This window comes from Dysidea avara, chromosome 11 (genome assembly GCF_963678975.1).
Source record: "Dysidea avara chromosome 11, odDysAvar1.4, whole genome shotgun sequence".
Classification (NCBI taxonomy): domain Eukaryota; kingdom Metazoa; phylum Porifera; class Demospongiae; order Dictyoceratida; family Dysideidae; genus Dysidea; species Dysidea avara.
In genome coordinates this window covers 2004680-2026537 of record NC_089282.1, presented here as the reverse complement: position 1 = coordinate 2026537, position 21858 = coordinate 2004680, and the positions used below count along the sequence as shown (strand labels likewise).

Sequence of the window (21858 nt, the reverse complement as noted above, 5' to 3'; positions counted from 1 at the left end):
AGTACCTTTCTATTTCTTTCCTCCATAATATTTATCACCAACGTACATCCATCAAGTTTAATTGTCACTGTAAATTTAATTCAATTTCATCTACTAGAAGTCATCACTTGTCAATAAATCCACCAATCAACCATCAACTCTCGTCGTTATTCGTTCTTAGTTAACACTGTCTTTCTGTGGAATTCTGTACCATTAACCATCCTCAATGATCCAAATCCAAAATCCTTCCGGCATTCATTATACCATTATGTGTGTGTTAATTGAGTTTTTGTATTGTTGTGCAGTTTTGTAATTATTTGTTTGTTGTATATTTTTGTAGTTGTAGTGTTCTTTTTTGTGGCTGACACCTTGTACAGGCTTTGCCTTTTGTGTATGCCTTCCATTGTGGTAAATTTGATAATAATAAATAATAAGCGAATCTCTTTCCAGATAGTAAACTCCAATGAAGCGGACGATGTTGGGATTACGAAGAGAGCTGCAGTGATAGTGATTCCGCCATTGTGGAAATGATGGGTGGACTGTGTATCTGCAGCACCTATATTACGTATTTGTTAAGAATATCACTTTAATATTAAATTGCAATTAATAAAAATAAATTGTGCATCCTTTCTGCCATTAAAGGTGTTGTTTTAAGAAGGTCATTATAGTGGCTTCATAGTGTCTGGTGCTGTAGTAAGACCTCAGGCCATGTCGTTCACCACAGTAAACCTGTAACACAAATATAAACACCATTACATGACACTGTTGAGGGGTCTGCAACGAAAAATAGCTATGAGAGCTAAGGTTTATAGTAGTCACACTGCTGTCAAAAAAAGCAGCAAACAGTCTTGTCACTAATTTTCAATCTCTGTTTATACCTAAACAGAAATTATGAACATTTAGGAAAATTTCTGTTTACAGACTTATATCAATGGCATATATGCTTCATTGCTGAGCCCTTGAACCCTCCCCCCATCCCTTGTTCACCTGTAACTGATACGGTTTGGTCATGCCAACCAGACAATCCACCAACTGAGATGTGTGTTTGAAGAACACGTTTTCATCATTCATCCCATGGATTAGTAGTAGTCGATTTGGTCTGTAAGAGAGTGGGAGTGGCTATTACAGTAGGGGTGGGGCTCCTTACTCTGCAGGTAGTTTCTGAGCATGTGCCAACACTGAGCTCTCCCTGTAGCCCTAATGGAAACAATACCTCAAGTGTCCACATGTCCCAATACTAGTATTATAGAGTAGCTACTTACAACAGGATTAGTGGTGGGACGACTGAGGTACCTCTCAGTGTAACCAGTGTCATAATCCTCCCACATTGTCACTGGTGCTCCAGCAATGGCCACCTAAAACAACACACACTACCGCCTTCACTATCCAGACACACTTCTCACCTTGAAGATGTCTGCTCTCTGTGCTAGACACATGATGGACATGTAACCACCTACAAGATGACAATAGTAACAGCTGCAGCAGTAAGGGGGTGGGGCTAGTACCATAGGACCAGCCATGAATTGCTACTCTGGACAGGTCAATACACTGCTCCTGTTGGGCTACATGTAGTAGTCCTGTCACCTGATCCTCCACCTCAATGTGACCCTATAAGGGACCAGCACATGTCACATTGAGAGACAACACTATAAACCAACACACAGATACACTCACTACTGAACAATAACATTTCAAGGTCATACCAGCTCAATAAACTTGGGAAATTGCACACCATACAGCATATTTACATACTTTAGGTATGCATGCAAATTGAATTGGAGATAGACTTACTTAAAGGTTATGAGACCTATTACATCACACACACACGCACCCTCACACACACACACACCTGCACACACACACACACACACACACACACACACACACACACACACACACACACACACACACACCTGCGCACGCACACACACGCGCACACACAGACACAGACACACAGACAGACAGACAGACAGACACACACACACACACACACCCGCACACAGACACATTACCATTTTGTTTTGTAAATGTGCCTCAAAGCCAATTCCTCTATTGTAGGATCCTCTATTATCAATATTGACTACCACATATCCAGCAGTAGTCCATGAGTGCGCCTTCATAAGTTGATAACTGAACTTGTTCACTACACACTGAATAATTGTCATGTGTGGCTTACATATGGGTGTAAACTATACCTGAATGTGAGGTCCACCATAGACATTGAGAATTGTGGGGTATTTCTCTCCTGGTTGGAGTGTTGTTGGCTTCATAATGTTACCATACAGTGTCTCCCCTAGCAATCATCAAGATTAACTCTAATATAATGTGAACACCTAAAACACACCTGACTCCAGTCGAAAACTGAATATCGTTGGAGGAGTAAAATTTGGTGGCAATCCTGTGCAACACATTAACACTTTGTAAGTGAAATAACACAAGATAGCACACAGACAGAAACACACACACACACACACGCATGCACACACACACACACGCACACTCACTACAAATGTAAACATGTCATATAGCATACTTGAAGGAGGTCCAAAGTTACAAACATGCTCAGAGCAAACAGTGACATCTTTATGGCTGATCTTAAAAAATCCAGACACTGGAGTGGCTTGCAGTGAAGAATAGGTAGTGACAAACATGCTACATGACTGTGATGATCATGTGATCAGCATGTGATCAACAGTCAATATGGCAACCTTGTCCATAGTGACATCATGTGAGAAGTCAGGTGATGTCAGTCGGGTGGGATCAGTCACCACACCTCCTTCATCCCAGCTCACTACGTGACTAAAAACAAACCCACAATCAAATGTACTACTGTAGGACAAACACACTTACAGATGGTTCTCCAGACAACTCTTTACGTTGGCCATAAAGTACACCAAGTGTTTACCCTCATCCACCCAAATCTGTAAATACACTACAATTACCAGTAAATACTAAATAAATACATGTGCTCACCTGATCTGCCTGTATCACCCACTCACCACTAGTCAACACCTTACGACGTACATCACAATACCTCATAACATCGTCATCTCCATGGGAACCAGTTGTCACAGTAACCAGCTCAAGATGGCGGAAACCAGAACATTCTGACAACCACAAAAAGTTAATCTGATTATCTTTTATCGGAAGAAACTGAAGTACATCTGTCACCTGTTCGATGATTCTGATTGGCTGCTATAAGAGGGGTAGGGCACTCACATTTATCCAATGAGAAGACGTTTCTTCCAGCAGAACACAACATTGTGATTTTGAAGTAGGAGGATCCCCTTCACCAACAAAAGCAGCCAATGGGATCATCACAAGTTTAAGATGTTGTTGACTACGATCTAACAACTGTACCCATGCACTATTCAAAGTGGGAGTGACTCATAAAGGGGCGTGGCTGCTGCTATTAACTCACCTCTTTCCATCAGGTAACCAACCACACCGGACCAAATATTCATAATCACTCCACAAGTGAGTGAAGGAGTACGATAATGACTTGATCTTTGTGCTAATCTGCAGTTGTGATATCCAGCCACTTCTACTTATAGCCACACCCACCTTGTTAGTATCATCAACAGTGATCTCCAGCAATTTCAGAACTGATGTTGCATTCTTAGTGTCCACCAGAGGATACCGGTAGCTCTCAAGTGTTTGAGTACTAGGGTTGAGGGTGTGTAGCTCCATAACACCAGTCTCGTCAACCTGTAGTACGAGTCTTATGGCTGCAGCCCTGTAATACACACACACAGACTGACCTCCTCAAATAATATCCTTAATACTCCATCATGTTGATAACCTGTCAATAACAGTTAGTGCAACTGCCAACCAGCTAATAAATAAATATGTATGGAGAAGAGCCATACCCAGAGTAGCACAAAGTTATAATTCTTGACATGGCCTTGTAGTTTGTGACATGTGAATAGAAGCAAAACAAGACATTCCTATACTTATTGTCTCATGACCGTGCCTCAACCCTCAACTATTGGTTGTCAAACAGTGTAAGACCCCAGGTTCAGCTCTCAATTATCCCAGTCATACAGTAAGGCTAAGTGGTTACAAGGGGGTACCTTACAAATCAGCTTTGTTGTGAGCACCCTCAACCACCAACTATTCCTTGTCATGCAGACCAGGCAAAATCACTGAGATTGGATGTTATCTGATAATCTCAAAGGAGACCACAAAAACAAACCAAAAGATGGCTAAGCAGTAACAGTAATACATATACTGTACATGTTATGTGCATTCATTTTGTCCAAGGGAAATCCCAGCATGTTCTAACTATAGGCTCTCCAGTTTGTCGTGATTATCAATACCAGGTACATGACTAGCTCTTACTCATCTATCGATGACATCATCAGTTATACACTGATACTGATGAAAAAATTCTGAAGTATTGTATGTTCCATCATGAGGTACTACAAGTAACAGACACCCAGCTAAGTGGACACAAACCACATTCCACCTAATATCTCACTGTCAGACTAGAATATTCACTACAAAGCCAATTAAATGTTTAAAAATCACTGAAAATTGCATCGTAATAGCTGAACGGTATAAAAAGTTACCAGCCACCGAAATGTGATAAAAGTAGGAGTGACCACATGTCCTGGATTCACATGCTCGGCCACACATACAGTATATGAGTAGGACGCTCTCTACTCTGTTATCAACTATTACCTGCTGGTTGCCACCAGTAGCCAGTGTATCTGTCAAACTCCTCCTAAAATAGTTAACAGATAATGACATTATAACATATCCTAGTGAACACTGTATCAAATCTGCAAGATATGACAATTGTTAGGTTTTGATGTAAAAGTTTTGCCAGTGTTCATCCTAGTCTGGCGCTGCCGACCCTTTTACGTCGCTCGCTTTTTGATTAGTTGGGCGGAGCTCGCTGTAAAAGGGTCTGGTCACAACCGCATGCTAAACTTGTGTATGCTGCCACTATAGTGGCAGCACCAATCAAATCGCAGCATTTGTAATTAAACTGAACATTCAGCGCGTAAAAAGTGGAACCATGGATACTATTGCCCGGAGGGTATCGTATCTACGGTAACTATGCATGGTCTTACTTGGAAGAGGACGGAGTACGCTGTTATCAATTGTATACAGAAGCTTGGCTACATGAAGTGCGCCTCTGACAGTGCTGTCAAACTCGAAGCGAGATTCAAAGCAATAATTCTAAAGCGTTACCATGACAAAACCCGTGTGATTCAGACGTTAATTAATTCCAGCTGCACAAGTTTGGTATGCGGTTGTGACCAGACCCTTTTACAGCGAGCGCCGCCCAATTAATCAAAAAGCGAGCGGCGTAAAAGGGTCGGCTGCGCCAGACTATGTTCATCCTGGTATTTTTTTTTTTTTTTAAATTTATTAAGGCAAGTTAAGGTCTGTAGAACACCTGGTCCTACAGCCTGTTTAAAGTTGTTACAGAAAGTGTGTTTGAAAAGGTGGAGAAAGGAGAAAAAATCCATGACAGGACCTAGGCAGCCTCGAACCTGCAGCCATCCAATTAACGCTTGAATGCTTACAGGAGTCTGCCAGGCAGTCAGGATGTTTTCTCCTTGTCAATTTCATGTATATGTATCCAAGGAACTCTATCTAGAGTGACTTATTATCTCAAAGTACCCTTGTGGAACCAAATGGATATTGAGCCATACTACCACTTCAACTTCTTGTGCAACAATGTCATTCATGTCAAGCACAATATTTGTACATATACATCACTTGAAATAACAAGCTAAACTTCCATATTATTATGCACCTCCATATATGTTACTAACATGGATGTATGGCACTGGTAGGTAGCAAACACACTTACATTGGCAGCCCATCAGCTCTCAACTGAGATCATAAGTATACCCTTGACAGTTTTAAATATTTTCCTTTACATACCATTACTAATCAAGGGTGTGGCCAGAAATTTCTAAGGCGAGACAAACCTGACCAGTTAACAGTAGGTGACTGCTCTATTAGACTGTATGACCGCTTTGTTGAAATGTAGCTGCTTTGGTTGCCACAATAGTAACTACGCTACTGTGTAAACCTTTCAATATAACGCACACACTTACTTGGCTAATGAAGGATGGTTGACCAGCTGATAACAAATCAGTTTCTGGAGTATGAGAGAAAGTCAGCCTGGTCTTCTCCCCATTATCAGTGTTCATCAACCACAAGTCCTTCTCTAGCACACAAGCTAACATGTGACATGAATGAGGAGATGACTTGATATCAACTGCTCCTTCAAACTCCAGTTCCTTTATAACCTGTAAAAGGTATAACACAGGTTTCTACTGGTGACACACTTCTTAGCTCTAACAAGACTACATCAGAGTTACGTTGTTACTTGTTAGGGTTACTCAGTTATTCCCTTGCTAACATGGGATTTCCCTCCATAAGTATGGGCTCACATGCTATACTAAACATTTCATATTGTACATGCTTGGATGTTAACTATGTTGGACCTTTTAAGTTCTAGTAATCATGTACATAGCACTGTTTATGTTTTTGTGTACACTTTAGAATAAGTATATGCAAGCCTTGCTAAGACACACAGAATTTATTTCAGACATTGATAAATCTCCTCAACTTCCACAACACTGTAGGCAATATACGTTTTATAGCTATGACTGTGCGCTGCATTTTGAGCAGGTCAAAAGATCAAAAATTCTTTTGACTTTGAAAATATTTCAATGGATGTAGACACTCTTACTGTTCACCTTTCCACTGCTGCTACACAATAGTGAAGAACTGCCGAGATGTACTAACAATTCACCAGTCTCCTTCAGTTGATCATAACCAGTAATACCCGCCCCGGCCTTACGCATTCTCTCCCTCAACAAGATGGCTGCCTGAGATAAGGCTTGTGGTTGTGCCTGAGGATTAACCAGCCCTGAACACTTCCCCATTGTGTCACCACTACAACAAGGGAGAAGATATAATACCACAGAATGTGTCACATTTACAAAGCTGATGTATTTTAATATCCCGATTGGTCTGGATATCATTGTAATATAGACAACCGAGGATAACCTGCCTGATATATCTATGACTGAAAAGATGACAGTAGACAGTCATGTGTGACGTCATATTATACAGGCATATCTGAATGAGCTTCAATTATCCAAATTATTTGTCAAAAAACTTTTACCAAGTTCCATTGGGGTTCTGTTAGTGAGGGTCTACTGTATAAGGCAATGTGGCTGTCTCATGTAGTGCTGAGCGGTTTTTGATATTTCTTAGACAGTACAGTGTAGTCAACATGATATTGCGGTATGACTAAATTATTGGCATACCTTAGTATGATGTTATTTTAGACCTACAGTACTAGATTTAGACACAGCAATAACCAAATTTTCAGTTAATGACAGAATTGTGTTGAAAACCAATAGCAATATATTTACTGTAGTACATATCCATTCATATGTGCTATAAGTAGACTTCTTCACACAGGATGTGTTATTTTAGCTACTAAAAGACTTGTGTTTTCGATTTCACGGTATTTGCGGTAGTTAAAAATTGGACAGTATCAAAAACAGATACTGCGGTTTGACTAAAATATTGTCATATTGCTCAGCACTAGTTTATAATTAAAATACTCTAATATAACACACACTCCATTAATTGAATAGTCATTTTCAATCTCGAATAAACAAGGGTACATGAGGCTCTGATAAATAACATTCTGATATACACTAAACTATATGGAACACTTTTGTACAGATATCATTTGGAGAACACTACCTGGTGGACATGCTGAACAAAGCTGCTTGTCCTGACTCTCCAGTTACTGCTAGGAACAAGATGTCTTCCTCTTTCTCTCTGAACATGAAGGAGTGAGGTACCTGGTCAATGAATAATAACAGAAATTATAAACACTATTAAGTACAACAATTGTTAAGAATACAAGAGTATAAACCTTATCCACAATTACGTCTCAATATAAAATTGGTGGTGATAGTGTGGGGACTTTGTACAGAGAGGTGTTGGAAGAGATACATACAGCATTTTGATATGACAACAGCAAGGATGAAGGTGAGGCATATACAACACTAACACACACTATTTTGCATGCATATCAGTAGTTAAGTCTGGCTTCGCCACATTGCCACAACATGCTTACTAACCTCTTACCTTCACTATCCAATGGTTCCATGTTGTGAAACCCGCAAACAAAGCTCATGTTGATTACTGCACATAGAAGTCTACACACTATCACGGCCATTTTGTCAATTATGATGTCACATTGTGTAAACGTGGTTGATAATATCCAATCATTTATCTCTCCGGCAACATGTGACAACTATTCATTTAATGGCTGGTTTCTGTACACAGCTTCATACAAACACTTGTGGTATTGCCTGAGTTGTAACCACAATTGAAACAACCCTGACAGTACCAGTACGCCTTCATCTGATACAATTATACCGACACAAAACAAAGTTCACATAAGGAATATATAACAAGCATTAACCGCATTCACATATGGTTTGGTGTTAGAGCTGGGAGATAATTTGATAAAAAGATTATCAAGATACCTTAATGACCTATCGTAATTAAGATAGGCCACTTCAACTAAATCTTTTGTTTTTCGGGCCCGACCGACCCTATATTTTTCAGCATAAAATAATTATGTTAATCACATGGTCACCTTGCAAAGAGTGATAAGTGATAATGCCACAAAGGAGTTGCAAATTTATCTTTAAGCTCTCAAAAAGTAAGTAACACTAAATATCTCAATGTATAGCTGCCTACCCACAAGTGATACAGCAACCGTAATGTAGCTTAGCCACCGTTTGACTTGCAATATCACTCTTCAGCTAGCAAAATAGCCTATTTTTAGTTTTATTTTACCAACCTACCGACCTTTATTTGGCTGAATTTCGACAGAGAAACAAAAGATTTAGTTGAAGTGGCCATAACGATTTTACTTATCAAGATAATAGTAAATCTCCGTTATCTATTGCGTACCAACCACACTCAGATGGAAAGCCTGTGAAAGTGTTGAATTAGTTGAGGCAGTGATAAAATTACTGACTTAATTGAGCACTACATGATGTCAAGTCAGCAAATATATGTATGTAACCTGCAAACTGTGGAGAGGCTACTATCCGGGGCGACTATTATACAAGCTGTGGCTATTAACTAGGGCTGCACCGATTCCACTTTTTACCGGTACTTCAAATACCAAGTACTCAGCTGGGAAGTATCTGCAAGTACAAGTACCGATACCAAGTACCTTAAAGTAGCTACTTCATAGTGCACACATTTATTATATAGTGCATTTCATGGTTGGTATTCTTGTACACTATAATGAAGTAGCCAATCAAGATTCACAAAGAAGGAAGTCACTGAAATGCAAACCAGTGGATATTCCAGTATTCTTCTGGAGAAATGTAGATAATATCATATGGTGCTTACAAAACACAAAATAATTTATTCTAATACTGAAACAGTCAATTCTACCTGATTGCTCTATTAGAGTTATTGACTGTTCTATTAGAGTAGTATATCGATCTTTTTCTCAGTAAAGCATTTTCACACATAGGTTTCAGCATAGATCAGTAATTTTGCTGGTAGCTATAGTGTTACACTTGATGCTTTTAGGCATCCACTGTGCTAGTAAAATAATCAAGAACAAATGAACGTTATTTTATTCTCACACGTGATAAGAATCGGTATCTGCAACAATATAATGGCCGATTCCGATACTTCATGAAAACAGCAGTATCGGCCTGGTACCGATACTAGAATCGGTGCAGCCCTACTATTAACCGGTCAAATACAATATGTATTACGGAATTTGCAAAAGTGATTGTGGTTTTTATACTGGCCAGGGCTTTGTAGGACGAGCAGTGCCTTAAGGCAGTCACAATACACCAGCATTGATGGGTTAAGCAGGAAGAAACAATCACTAAAGTATGCCTACAAGGTGGTGGATCAATGAATTGGACTGCATGCTACTATTGCCAGCTTTGCGTCATCTATTAATTTCAACATTCAAGAGGAAGGGGTAAGTTCATCTGTGAGCTTTTTAACATTACAAGATCCACATAAAGAAATAATTATAGATCTAATGTTTGGTTATGATGGTGGAAGCTGAGTCACGTTAGGATCAAGAATGTACTGGAGGAAGTAGGAGCTACAAAAACAATTGAATGACTTATAAAGGCCACAACACAGCAAACACCTACAATAGAGGAAATAGTGTGTTTGTGTTCATTTGAGTCCCACAAATCATCAATGTATTACTGTATGAAATGAACATGTTTTCACTCATTTTTTAATGGAATAGCTAGCATGTCTTCATGTTAACAGTAGGGCCTCCATTTTTGTATCTCAATATATATATTATCTGTGAACTAGTTTAAGATGTTCAAATGTGTAGACAAATGAAGTCCCTTCATTTACATATGTTCATTTACTCATGACAAAATACTCTCTAATAGAACAATCACTTCTACTGTTCAGTTAATTAGGCTAACAAACAGCATGTTTATACTACAGATCACTCTGCATGAGATCGCTTCAGTGTGATCCAGATCGATTATTGAACAGTAATAATACTATAAAGGCCGGTCAGCAAAAAAACTTCAAGCCACAATCATAATTTTCATCGAAGTACAAATTGTTGATAGAGTTAAAGGATTTCTGCTCTCTATTATCATCAGATTAGTAGGAATGATAAAGTCTTAAGTGTCGATGACAACCTCTTAATTCCGTGGAGTTCGTTTACTATTCACTCACACATGTACCTGTTGTTCTTGAGCCTTATGTGTTAGTCTTGAGGCTGCCCTTCCGTATGGCCACCTAAATACTTCACTGTCAGAGGAGGTAGGACATGATGTCACAATAATTGCATGATGAGTGTGTACTGTACATTTTTAGAATTGGGTATAATTCTAGTAAACTGTGTAATTTAGAGCTGGATTTATTGTCAGAAATGGTAATTCACTAGTGCAGAAACTGTTAATGTGTTGAGCTTCACTGAGCTCCAGCAATTTTACGATGAATTTTGCAAAGGAGCACTATTTAGAATAAATTAATTATGATCTTATTTTCAGGTACCTGTGTTATTGTTGTATTTTCTACAATCAGAGGAGAGTGGACATGCACACGTGAGCGCATAAGTTTGTATTAGAAGTATAACTAAGCCTTCAGCGAAGTTTAAATAAGTACCATTTGAAAGTGTGCTGGACGTTTAGTATATTTCGCCGGTCTGCCCCACTCTTCCCTGCTATTTCCGGCACATAAATCGCTCTTGAATTTGTAGAGGATCACGTGTGCAGTAAGTTTGTTGGTGGAATCGATGCGTTGCACTCTAGAGACACCTTACAAGCTTGTATTCGAGTCCAAAAATCATCGAAGAAGGTATTATGAGCCTCCTATACTCGCTCCCATGGAAGTAAAGAAAGGAAAGCGGATGCCGCTAGCGTGTCCTTATGGAGAATCAAGCAGGAAACAAGACAACTTCGTACTCATTTTCTTTCATTTGTCACAAGAAGCACAAGATAAATTAGTGTGGCTGTTGCTACACAGTTTTAATCACTCCATTTTAGTCTTGGTATTAGAAATATTCAATTAACGGTAATAGTTTTCAGCAGCGCTTATATTGTGTCCACTCTCCTCTGTGCTACAATCGTCTTTGGCATCTACAATGACACAGGTAGCTAGTATTGTCAGTTTTCATCACGTAATTATCATTGGAATTCAATTACATTATGCAAAAATCGTACGTGTTCTGACATCATGTCCTCCCCCCACCTGCTTCGTTGTTGCTTCACTTCATCATTAAAGTCACCTGTACACTGTAGTTTTCCTATCTTTACTCCATTTATTAAAGTCAAATTAAACAGCAGCGTCGCAACTATTTATTCTGGGTAGGTAGAGCAAAATAGAATGAACCAGACCCACATCCCTAGCAGTTCCATTTCAGAGCGGTTCAGTTCAATATGGTTCACATTTTACATTAACTTGGAATCACTCTGATTTGATATAGTTCAAACTATAAGCCAACGTAAAGAAGCTGAAAGTTAGCATTGTTTGTATTCCTGACCCATACACCAGATTAGATCATCGAATCAGATACAGACATTTGATTCAAACATAAGCAACATTAGAACTTGTCAGGATGGTGACTACCTTGTTCTTTAGTTACTATTCCCAATGTCTAATGACATCTTGGGAGAATGTCCATGGAGATTAGGTGTTTTAGTGGATATATCTAAGAGACTAGAAGTATCCATGTCCTCATTACAATAAGATCAACCAGTAGGTAGACAATTATTACATAACCATACTGCAGTGGATGATCATTTCATAAATAACAAGTGGTCAAACAGGATGTCCAATAGCAATGTACAGTCCTGAGAATTTTTATAGCTTTGTAATAGGGCTGGGACGAAGCTTCGAAGGTTAAGTAAAGTTATAAAAGTATCCTTTGAAGCTTCGTAATGCAATCATAGTCTACGAAAGAATTACAAAGAAATGTCGTTACTTTATTGCAGCTGCTTATCCCTCTTGCGTGATCAATGTTTGTCTCTTCGCAATTGATCTTCGTGTGCCACGCCCACTTTTAAACCATTGCAGTTCAGCTTGCTACCATAGTTGCAGCCTTAAAACACCTTATAAAGTGATAGATAATACATGGAAAATGTACTTTTAGCCATTTCTTGGTGTTCACCTGTGCACGATTGCAGTGTAGTGGACACGCCCATTTGCAATCGATCAATCGCGTCATTCATTACTGCTGCTATGCACTTTCCAAATGCTTACAAACTTGTTAAATAAGTTTAGAAAGGTAAAGCCCAAGAAGGATGTGCATAAATACAAGAAAACCTGTAACTTGAAAGCTAACACCGAAGCTTCGAATGTTCGAACATTTTACTAGCGAATATTCGAAAGTAAATTTCAATATTCATCCCAGCCCTACTTTGTAACTCTTTTGTCTTGTTCACAACAGGGCAGTTTTGGTGTAGTCCATTTGTGTGGACTTTCATGGGCTTTCCGAATTTGAAATTCATAGCATTGTAGTGGAAAGTCATTGGAAATTTTAACAAGTTCAAGTGATCACGGCACGTATCAGGCTTGGGATGAAGAACATTGGTACTCGTAGTTAAGTACATTATTAAAGTACTTGTACTTATACTTAAGTCATACATTGTATATGCAATGTTACTTGTGTTACTTGAAGTACTTATAAGTACTTATAAGTACTTTGAAGTACAATGAAGTCCTTTCGTATGTGCATAGAGCTGTGTGTACATGTGAAATGCATAAGCTGACATTGGAATTAATGGTCAAAGTGCACTCACCTGAGCCTCTTTACTTCTAGATCTGTTGAGATACGTGCTACCTATTTTCAGGTTGGTTGGCCAAGAAAATCAAAATGTGTAAAAACTCCATACTTAAAAGTATAGCCAATGAAACTTGGTAGCACAGCTAACTGTAGTCTGACACAAGTTCATTTTCATAATGTGATGATTTGGACAACCAATATGAAATTATCACACCACTGCATAGCAAATAATTAATGGTGTCCACTGTTTGAATATGTCACTTATCATGCCAAGGTCTGCACAGCTGATCTTTGTAGAAACTACACTACTTGCACAATCATGAGATTTTGAACAGTAAGTAGTCTAATCATAATTTCTCTATAAATGTGTACTTGTATTTCGCACTATGCTTGGTGCGTATTTGCATACTATAATGACCAATTTCCATCCAAGATATCATTTCATAGTTAAAACCTACTATTCTATAGTATGTTCACGTTGAGCTGATTCCTGAAAAACAGCTAAAAATTAAAAGTGAATTTTTTCTCAACAGAGTTAACATTTCAGCCAACCAGATGATTATTGGTAACAGCAAAGGTGTCAACAACAGACATGTTTGGTTTGGCTCCACTACAAGTTCGGGAAAGGGCTGTAATGGACACTGTACTTATATGGCTTCCCCATAGGAAATGTATTGTGAAAACTGTGATTGTATGTCAAACATTTGAACAAAAAGATTTTGAAATATTTTTAGTGGGTCAAGCAGTACTACAAATGAGCCAAATTTCAAGATCGTGTGTAATTGCATCCATGAGTTATTAAATGTTTTTGAGGGTTCAGCTCAACGTGAACATACTATAAGTCTTGCAGAAAGTTAACCTTACTATAATGAAAGAGATGATTTCACGAGAAAGACAAGAAATTTATGTATGAAGTTTGGCCACTGTGCATCATTATACAACATCTTATTTGTGCACTTGATTTTCTCTGCTGATGGTTCTATTATAGAGTAAACCAGCTTACAGTCCTAAGTTTTTTAGTAGATTGGTCTCCGGAAACCAGTGAAACCCCAGTGATGTAGCTCTTTCTTTGCCTATTTGAAAATGATAAATGCACCATTTTTCTGTGGAGACACCTCCTATTCCAAGTTATAGGCTGAATCTCTGATAGCATACATGATTTCACGGTTTGTCATATTCAAAATCATACTCATCATTTCGCAAAGCACTTTAGTATGTACATACATTACTGACTGCACGAATTTAGCAAGATAGTGGCATACTTATTTATGTATATCAACTATCATAGTTGTCTAGCTTAACACACAAAAGCAACTTTCAGCTACAAGCCTACATGACATGTAGATAGCTGCATTACTGCAAGATGTGTCCCAACAAGTAGGACAGTAAATCAAACTTTATATATATATATACGTGCAACTAATGGGCATCACTGTACTTCATGAAATGCAAAATCATAATATCTACATTCTTATTAGTGCTCACCGCTCGATGAATGGCTTGGTGACACGAGCGAATGCTACCACAGTGTTGTATCGCCCACACCCAGTCCTTGCTTGAATCATTCTTAGGTTGATCCATTACGTAATGAGCTGTCTTCTAACATGTATTTGCAGTCCCGGACCCTCACGACCTTTGCACTTCCTGTGCTTCTATTTAACGCACAGTAAGTTTATTATTAGCGAGATTGTTAGTGTTTCGTGCAGCTGAGTTTCTCCTCCACTTCCTGTGATGATCACAAGATGAGCGTCTCTTTACAACAATACTTGGACACATCCTTTGATGCGTTCAGCAACTTGGTTAGTGTGGTGCGACTTGTATAAATCCAGCAGCTGGTTACGTAGCCATGTATGTTTGCTGACAATAGGACGCGTACGAGTCTGTGACTGTGGTGGTCGGGAATGAGGCGTGCGACTTGGATTCCATTGTCTGCTCTATCGTATACGGCTACCTCCTTCAACAGAAGGTAAGAGCAGTTGCGTCAGCATGTAGCTACGCGTGTGTATGACTCCTATTCCATAGCATGGCGGGGATAACGTTATTGCAGCTCCTGTGCTACAGTGTACACAGGAGAACTTGAAACTTCGAGGTGATGCCGTGATGTTGTTTGAGCAATTCCAATTGGACACCAGTAAACTATTGTTTATTGATAAGGTAGAGCTGGGCTCAATAGCCAATGCTGGTAAACTCACTTTAGCTCTAGTGGATACTAATACACTAACATCTGACCTCAGCCAGCTTGCACCTCATGTCAAGAAAATTGTCGATCATCATAAAGATGTTGGCATTAGCTACCATGCTGATTGTGAGCGACTGATAGAGCCAGTTGGATCTTGTGCCACTCTCGTAGCTGAACTGTTGTTAGCTGAAGACATTATCAATGAGGTCATTGCTGAGCTCCTATTGGCTGCTATACTTGTAGACACGTTTAACCTCAGCCCAACTGCTAACAGGGCTACTGACAAAGACAGAGATGTGGCACACAGGCTGACCTCCATGATCACAATTAGCAGTGATGAGTTGTACCGGTCTGTTTTGGGAGCAAGGTGTGATAACTCAACTTTGTCAGTTAGAGACCTTATTGAGAAAGACTTCAAGATTGCCCAGAGAGCTGGAGTTACTGTAGGGTTTTGTTCTATCATTGGCCGACTAGAAGAGATCGTCACAGACAAGGAATTTGTGAAAGAGGCTACTGAGTTTTGTACCAGAGAGCAGCTTGACTTGATGCTACTTCTTGGGGTTGATATTGAAGAGGCTGAACTACGTGGTCGCAGCATCGGCCTATTCCGTCTGCCCGGGAAGACCACATTAATGGAGTCTGTTGCCTCCTTCTTGAAGAGCAACAAGAACATTAGAGCTGAGAACGAGACAACATATGGTGACTGTGTTGTTATGGAGCAGGGTAATGCACAAGCATCAAGGAAGGCTATTCTTCCTTCAGTAATGGAGTTTGTTGGGTAAGTACTATACAGTGCTGTGGTGTGTTGAACAAACTGGTGTACATTGACATGTGCACGTGGTTGTGGTTTGTAGAATAATTTTTCAGTTTAATTAATAATTTTTTCAGTTTAGTGACATCATTTGTATTATTACACCAGTTGATGCGTCATAAATATTTTTAAGTGCTTACACATTGGCATTTTCTTCACAGAGGTGAGACTGTGGCGATTGACCCATCTACTTCAGTCTATGTCAATGTGAAAGCCCCCAGCTCTGACGAGAAGGTAGAGGATAGCTTTGTCCACATTGAGCAGTCCAAGCAGCAAGAAGATGATGACCAATCACCAGCTGTATTGGAGGCCCAACCTCGGGCACCACTGGAACCTGTTGTGAAAATTATTACTGGACCCAAAGGGAAAGATGGTGGTATGTGTTGTGTGTGCATGTGTGTAACTGGTAGTTGTACTCATGTAATATTACATAGCAGCTGAACCAAGTACTTTTTGATGTTACTAATGGTTCAACACTCTTGGTTCAACATTATCTGTTGTTATCCTCAGGTGGAGCAGTGGACTATGCAGTATCCAGTGAGGCTAATGACCAACTACGTGAAAAGGTGATGGAGCCAGATGAGGGAGATTCCCCTGACCTAAAGATTAAGGAGTACTCAGCTGAGGAGGAACAGAAAGACACACGTCGTTTTCGTGTGGTCACAGTCGGAGAAGAGTCAGTCAAGATTGACATGGAAGCAGTAGAGCCTTATAGGAAGGTGATCCAGCACATGGGTGAGTAGTCATGTGATCTGTGTAGGGATCATGTGACCTCATTGTGGGTCATGTGATCCTAGGAAGCATTAATCAAAGTTCATAGTGTGATTTAACCTAAATTTACATGGCAATTTATTTTTTATAAAGTTGTCATACAACACTATTGGACCCTAGTGTCATGTGGCTGGACTGCTATCTCACCTCCTCGTTTTCTTTGTGACATCATTGGTCGGCAAGATAGGGTCTGGTGAATTAGCATTGACGAAGTTGTGAATTTCCACCAAAATTCAGTGGATTTGAATCCATTGGCTAGCTGTATGTTGGCATGGCAGAACATAAATTTTACCTCAAAACCCTGAACAAGACTAATACTGTTGCTACGTACGGCTACATAGCATTTTCCAGCAAAAATAGCAAAAAAAACTATGGTAATTGTTTGCCCGCAAATGCGACTTATCATCATGTGGCCAGACCGTTATCTCTCCTCTTCTTCTTTATGACGTCACTGGTTGGCAAGATAGGGTCAGCATTGATAGAACCTCGGTATTCAAACGCATCAACATGTCATATGTGTCCCAAAGCACTCACAATAAGTATTTAGTAGAATTGATCAATGAAAAGCTCTACACAAAGCATTATATAAACATGCAGGTAAACAATTGATTCAACCATGTATCTGTTATGTTTTCATTATCTGAATACTATAAGTACACTTGTTGACCACATTTAGAATACATGATTAAAAACATTTCTACACTGTACAATGATTTGCATCAGAGGAGGGTGGACATGCGCACGTGAGCGCATACGTTTGTATTAAAAGTATAACTAAACCTTCAGCGAAGTTTAAATAAACACCATTTGAAAGTGTGCTTGACATTTAGTATATTTAGCCGGTCTGTCCCACTCTTCCCCGCTATTCCCGGCACGTAAATCGCTCTTGAATTTATAGAGGATCACGTGTACAGTAAGTTTGCTGGTGGAATCGATGCGTTGCACTCTAGAGACACCTTATAAGCTTGTACTCGAGCCCAAAAATCGTCAAAGAAGATATTATGATATACAATAAGCCTCCTATACTCGTTCCCATGGAATTAAAGAAAGGAAAGCGGACGCCGCTAGCGTGTCCTCATGGAGAATCAAGCAGGTAATAAGACACCTTTGTACTCATTTTCTTCCATTTGTCACAAGAAGTACAAGATAAATTAGTGTGGCTGTTGCTAAACAGTTTTAATCGCTTCATTTTAGTCTTGGTAATAGAAATATTCAATTAACGGTAATAGTTTTCAGTAGCGCTTATATCATGTCCACCCTCCTCTGGATTGGCATGTTGGTTGTCAATCATACAAAAATTCTGAACTTGCATGAAAACCAACCATTGATAGGCAGCCAGACTTTTTTGAATTCTTTTGAAATATCTGATTGGCTATTTTTCACATGATATCACCAGGGTTATTGACTCTGAGCCAAACCCAGACATCTACTGCTCCACCAGTAGTATACCACTGGGCCAATTAGCTTATGTTTGATGTGTATTAGTCACAAAGCTGAACTAGTGCTGAGAAAATTGGAGCAGAAGCCATGAGCTGTGTGGGTCATTTTGCATTCACACTGGGCCAATGGAGCGCCATATTGTCTTATCAAATACCCTGGATATCACCAAGCGAAAGGAATTGTAACTGACAAGTGTCTTTCAATTTACTGTAGCTATATCCTGCACTGACTAGCCACTGTCTCTCATTCACTCATTGATCGCGTCAAGCTTCCTTGTCTGCATTCATGAGTTCTAAGTACAGCATAGTGTAAACACTGAGTAATAGTGGCGGTTAATCGATTATCGTGATAGCTAGTAACAATCATGATCTTGATAGTATACTATCGTGCTATCTGTGCTTGGCAAAAGATGATAATGTTAAAGTTCAGAAAACTGTAAAAGACCAGTAGCTGGAGCATGGACAACAAAGATAACTGTAATACTGATACATAACAATTTTTAGTGGAGTGTGAAAAGCAGATGTGTGGTGTGTACATATTTGGAGTATTCAAGTGTTTGTATACATGAAGTTGAGTGTCTAATAACTGCTAGTAACTATTGTGATACTATCGTTATCGTGATATAAAGTTACTATCAAATCGTGATTATGATACAGTAGTTGCAGCTCTAAACATGTTATATGTAACTCAACATGTTGTGGGAGTATTGAGCCTTGATGGCCAAAGCCAAATTTATTAATGTATTCAAGTTACGCATCTACAGCCCTAAGTTTTGTGGAATTTTGCTCTGCTTCACTGCTTCCTCTAATACCACTACGTTCTAGCCTAGTTACGGCAGCTTGGCAGAGTTTGGGTTAAATTGCAGTCAATGCAATGTGAATTGGGTCAAGCTGGTGAAACAAGTTGGAAATATGATACAGCGTAAACGTATCCTGGGGTACCCAACTTGGGGTCATGTCAGTTGAAAGGTATAATAGTGGACTAAAATAAGTGCACATTATATGGAATACTTTAAATAGTAAAGTACTAAAATTGTACCAAGGAAGTATAGTAACACTTGACAAAGACTGTACTATAGACTTATAAACTGTATTGGTTTTCTGATATGTATTTGTTTCTGTTACCCCCAGGGTATAAGGGTACAACTGCTATTGTCATCATCTCAGCTTGTTACCTGCCACCTCGGAGCCTCCCCAACCACGCCTCCATTTTATCTCAAGTGTTCTAGTAAGTGTAGTTGTTTTATTATTGAGGTCATGAAGTACACCTTAGCATGTTTCTTACAACAACAATTTTGAGGCTCTTATAATAGGGTGCTCTTTAATTCCATAGCTATGTCATCTACACACTAAACCGACTTGTGGTTGACAATTACATCATTATCTATTTCCACTCTGCTGCTCCTCGTCGCAGCTTGCCAGGATTTGGTATGATGCGCAGGTTCTACCAGATGGTGGACCGCAGGTAACCTTGCCAACTAATCCACCTAAATATACTTACTGCACTGTTGTTGCTAGGCTACGCAAGAACCTCATCCAACTGCTTGTGGTACATCCATCAGTTTGGATCAAGACCATGTTTGTTTTGGCAAGACCCTTCATAAGGTTGGTGTAGCTAATGGTCAACTTGGTGTAGTCAATAGTGTGTATTGATGTTACATTGTCTCCAATCCTGTCATGTTATACCTTATGAATATACAGTTGTACATATATTATACCTTACACTACATTTTCCCAGAAATAGCAAAGTAAATAGTCCATTAAATCAGGTAATATTGAAAGGCACATTTCCAAACTGCAATCATAACTTTCGAAACACTAGAACCATTTACATTATGTGTGCTTGCTGCCTTGCGTACCATATGCCAGTTGTTCATGTTTACTGTATGTTAATCTTTAAACTATTTATTGCACTCAGTACATTTACAGGGCCTGAAATTATGTTTTGAAAGTGATCTGACATGGTGGACATACTCAATAGTACTGTGCAAAAACTTTCCAAAAGTGTTCAGACATTAGCCAGAAATGGTAAAGGCATTTGTCTGACCATAATTTCGGGCTCTGCATTTAATAAAATTAATATGAGTGCTGGTTACTTTCAAATACTGGTGGCTGTTTTAGACATGGCCTACCATTGTGGAAGTCCGGTATATGGAGGAGGGACAGCACCAAGTGGCTGCTCGCATGTTTATATACCTACCTGTAGCTGATGAGTTCCAGTATAAAAATAGTTTGAATGCTCCTCGTTTTCTTCCCACAGTTCCAAGTTTTATCGTAAGGTTCACATGTTGCCGATGATTGGTGATTTGGATCAACACCTCAAGATGGATGACAACCTCATTCCTCAACCTGTCATTGAGTGAGTTGTGTGATCATTAGTGTCCTCCTGTTATGTGTACGATGTAATTGCTAGGCAATTATATTTTGGGATAGCAGAGTTCCCTAAATTGTCACTACATAGACTAAAATTTTTGTAGTGCTGGAACAACACTTGGTGTGATTTACGTCATGGTGATGTCTTGTTTCCATAGTTACGACAAGGTGTTGATGTCACGACAACAGAGGTATGCTGTTAACAAGCCAACAGATGACAAGCCGGGTGATGCACTACCCCCTGGGGGTGATAGTGACAAAGTTCATGACGAAACCACAACAGTATTGACGGATGACAAATCATCAGATTAGTTGACCATTGAACCGTTTGTAGAATCAACCTTATTACAATTGTGCACTTTTTGGTGTTCGTGTTTTAATAAAAGCATTTCATGATATTTTAAAAAAAACAGGGTCTGCACATATTATGCGTTTGTACAAAATTACAGTTTGACTGCTGTAAAGGGTCAATAGTTTTGTGAAAACTGTACAATATAATTTTCACATTTCTTTTTAATTCACGAAGTCTAGCAAATGTCTTTACAATGTCTAACCTCGAACATTTCACGATTATATTTTCATGAAGCCATCATTACAAAATTTGCAAAAAAAAATAATTGTTACTTGAGCTCAAAATTTCTGGCTGTACAGTATTTCACTCATCAACTGCAGGACCATATAGAAGTAACTTGGAGAGTGGGTCAATTGATATTCTATAACCAAAGGACACTTTTATCCTCTCCATGAATGACAGTTTCTGAAGTACCTTTTGACCTCTGCCAATACAATTTTAAGGAATTAAGACAATCTCTTTGTCAAGTAGTGTGGTACATTTGTTTCAACTTGCACAACCTTTTGTTCTCAAATGTTGCAAAGCTAAAATGACAAAAACACTTTCAGAGAAGTACACCACTACAATTACTTATACAACCAAGTACTAAGAATAATACGAGCGGTTAAAATTACGTCATAAATAAATAATGTTTGAGAAAACTACGAGGCC

At 39.1% G+C, this 21858-nt stretch overlaps 2 protein-coding genes across 2 annotated transcripts; one reads left to right on the top strand and one right to left on the bottom strand.

Annotated features, from left to right (window-relative positions):
- Positions 1-560: 560 nt before the first annotated feature.
- On the bottom strand, positions 561-14959 carry LOC136239467 (dipeptidyl peptidase 9-like). Its single transcript, XM_066030202.1, has 22 exons — positions 14768-14959; positions 7729-7829; positions 6705-6903; positions 6057-6251; positions 4663-4705; positions 3741-3781; positions 3544-3687; positions 3401-3498; positions 3199-3346; positions 2953-3150; positions 2830-2900; positions 2688-2778; positions 2513-2639; positions 2324-2377; positions 2175-2272; positions 1992-2129; positions 1485-1587; positions 1383-1432; positions 1242-1334; positions 1127-1176; positions 967-1078; positions 561-708 (listed from the first exon to the last, which is right to left on the bottom strand). Exons 1-22 carry the CDS (start codon positions 14861-14863, stop codon positions 616-618), a joined length of 2343 nt encoding a protein of 780 aa, XP_065886274.1. The 5' UTR covers positions 14864-14959; the 3' UTR covers positions 561-615.
- LOC136239469 (exopolyphosphatase PRUNE1-like) lies at positions 14934-21265 on the top strand. The gene is made up of 10 exons (XM_066030203.1): positions 14934-15081; positions 15150-15248; positions 15305-16239; positions 16434-16648; positions 16783-17007; positions 19614-19710; positions 19816-19947; positions 20001-20087; positions 20743-20841; positions 21014-21265. Exons 1-10 carry the CDS (start codon positions 15025-15027, stop codon positions 21165-21167), a joined length of 2100 nt encoding a protein of 699 aa, XP_065886275.1. The 5' UTR covers positions 14934-15024; the 3' UTR covers positions 21168-21265.
- The last annotated feature ends 593 nt before the right edge of the window (positions 21266-21858 follow it).

What these genes read in the sequence shown, in the direction of transcription:
- LOC136239467 (XM_066030202.1), bottom strand. Translation starts at nt 14,863, where the DNA reads ATGGATCAACCTAAGAATGATTCAAGCAAGGACTGGGTGTGGGCGATA. An exon ending in CAGTTTTCGACTGGAGTCAG is followed by an intron (nt 2,273 to 2,323) that starts GTGTGTTTTAGG and finishes GATGATTGCTAG; the next exon opens with GGGAGACACTGTATGGTAAC. An exon ending in AATTCATGGCTGGTCCTATG is followed by an intron (nt 1,433 to 1,484) that starts GTACTAGCCCCA and finishes GTCATCTTGTAG; the next exon opens with GTGGTTACATGTCCATCATG.
- LOC136239469 (XM_066030203.1), top strand. Translation starts at nt 15,025, where the DNA reads ATGAGCGTCTCTTTACAACAATACTTGGACACATCCTTTGATGCGTTC. An exon ending in GAAGGTGATCCAGCACATGG is followed by an intron (nt 17,008 to 19,613) that starts GTGAGTAGTCAT and finishes TGTTACCCCCAG; the next exon opens with GGTATAAGGGTACAACTGCT. An exon ending in TTGGCAAGACCCTTCATAAG is followed by an intron (nt 20,088 to 20,742) that starts GTTGGTGTAGCT and finishes TTCTTCCCACAG; the next exon opens with TTCCAAGTTTTATCGTAAGG.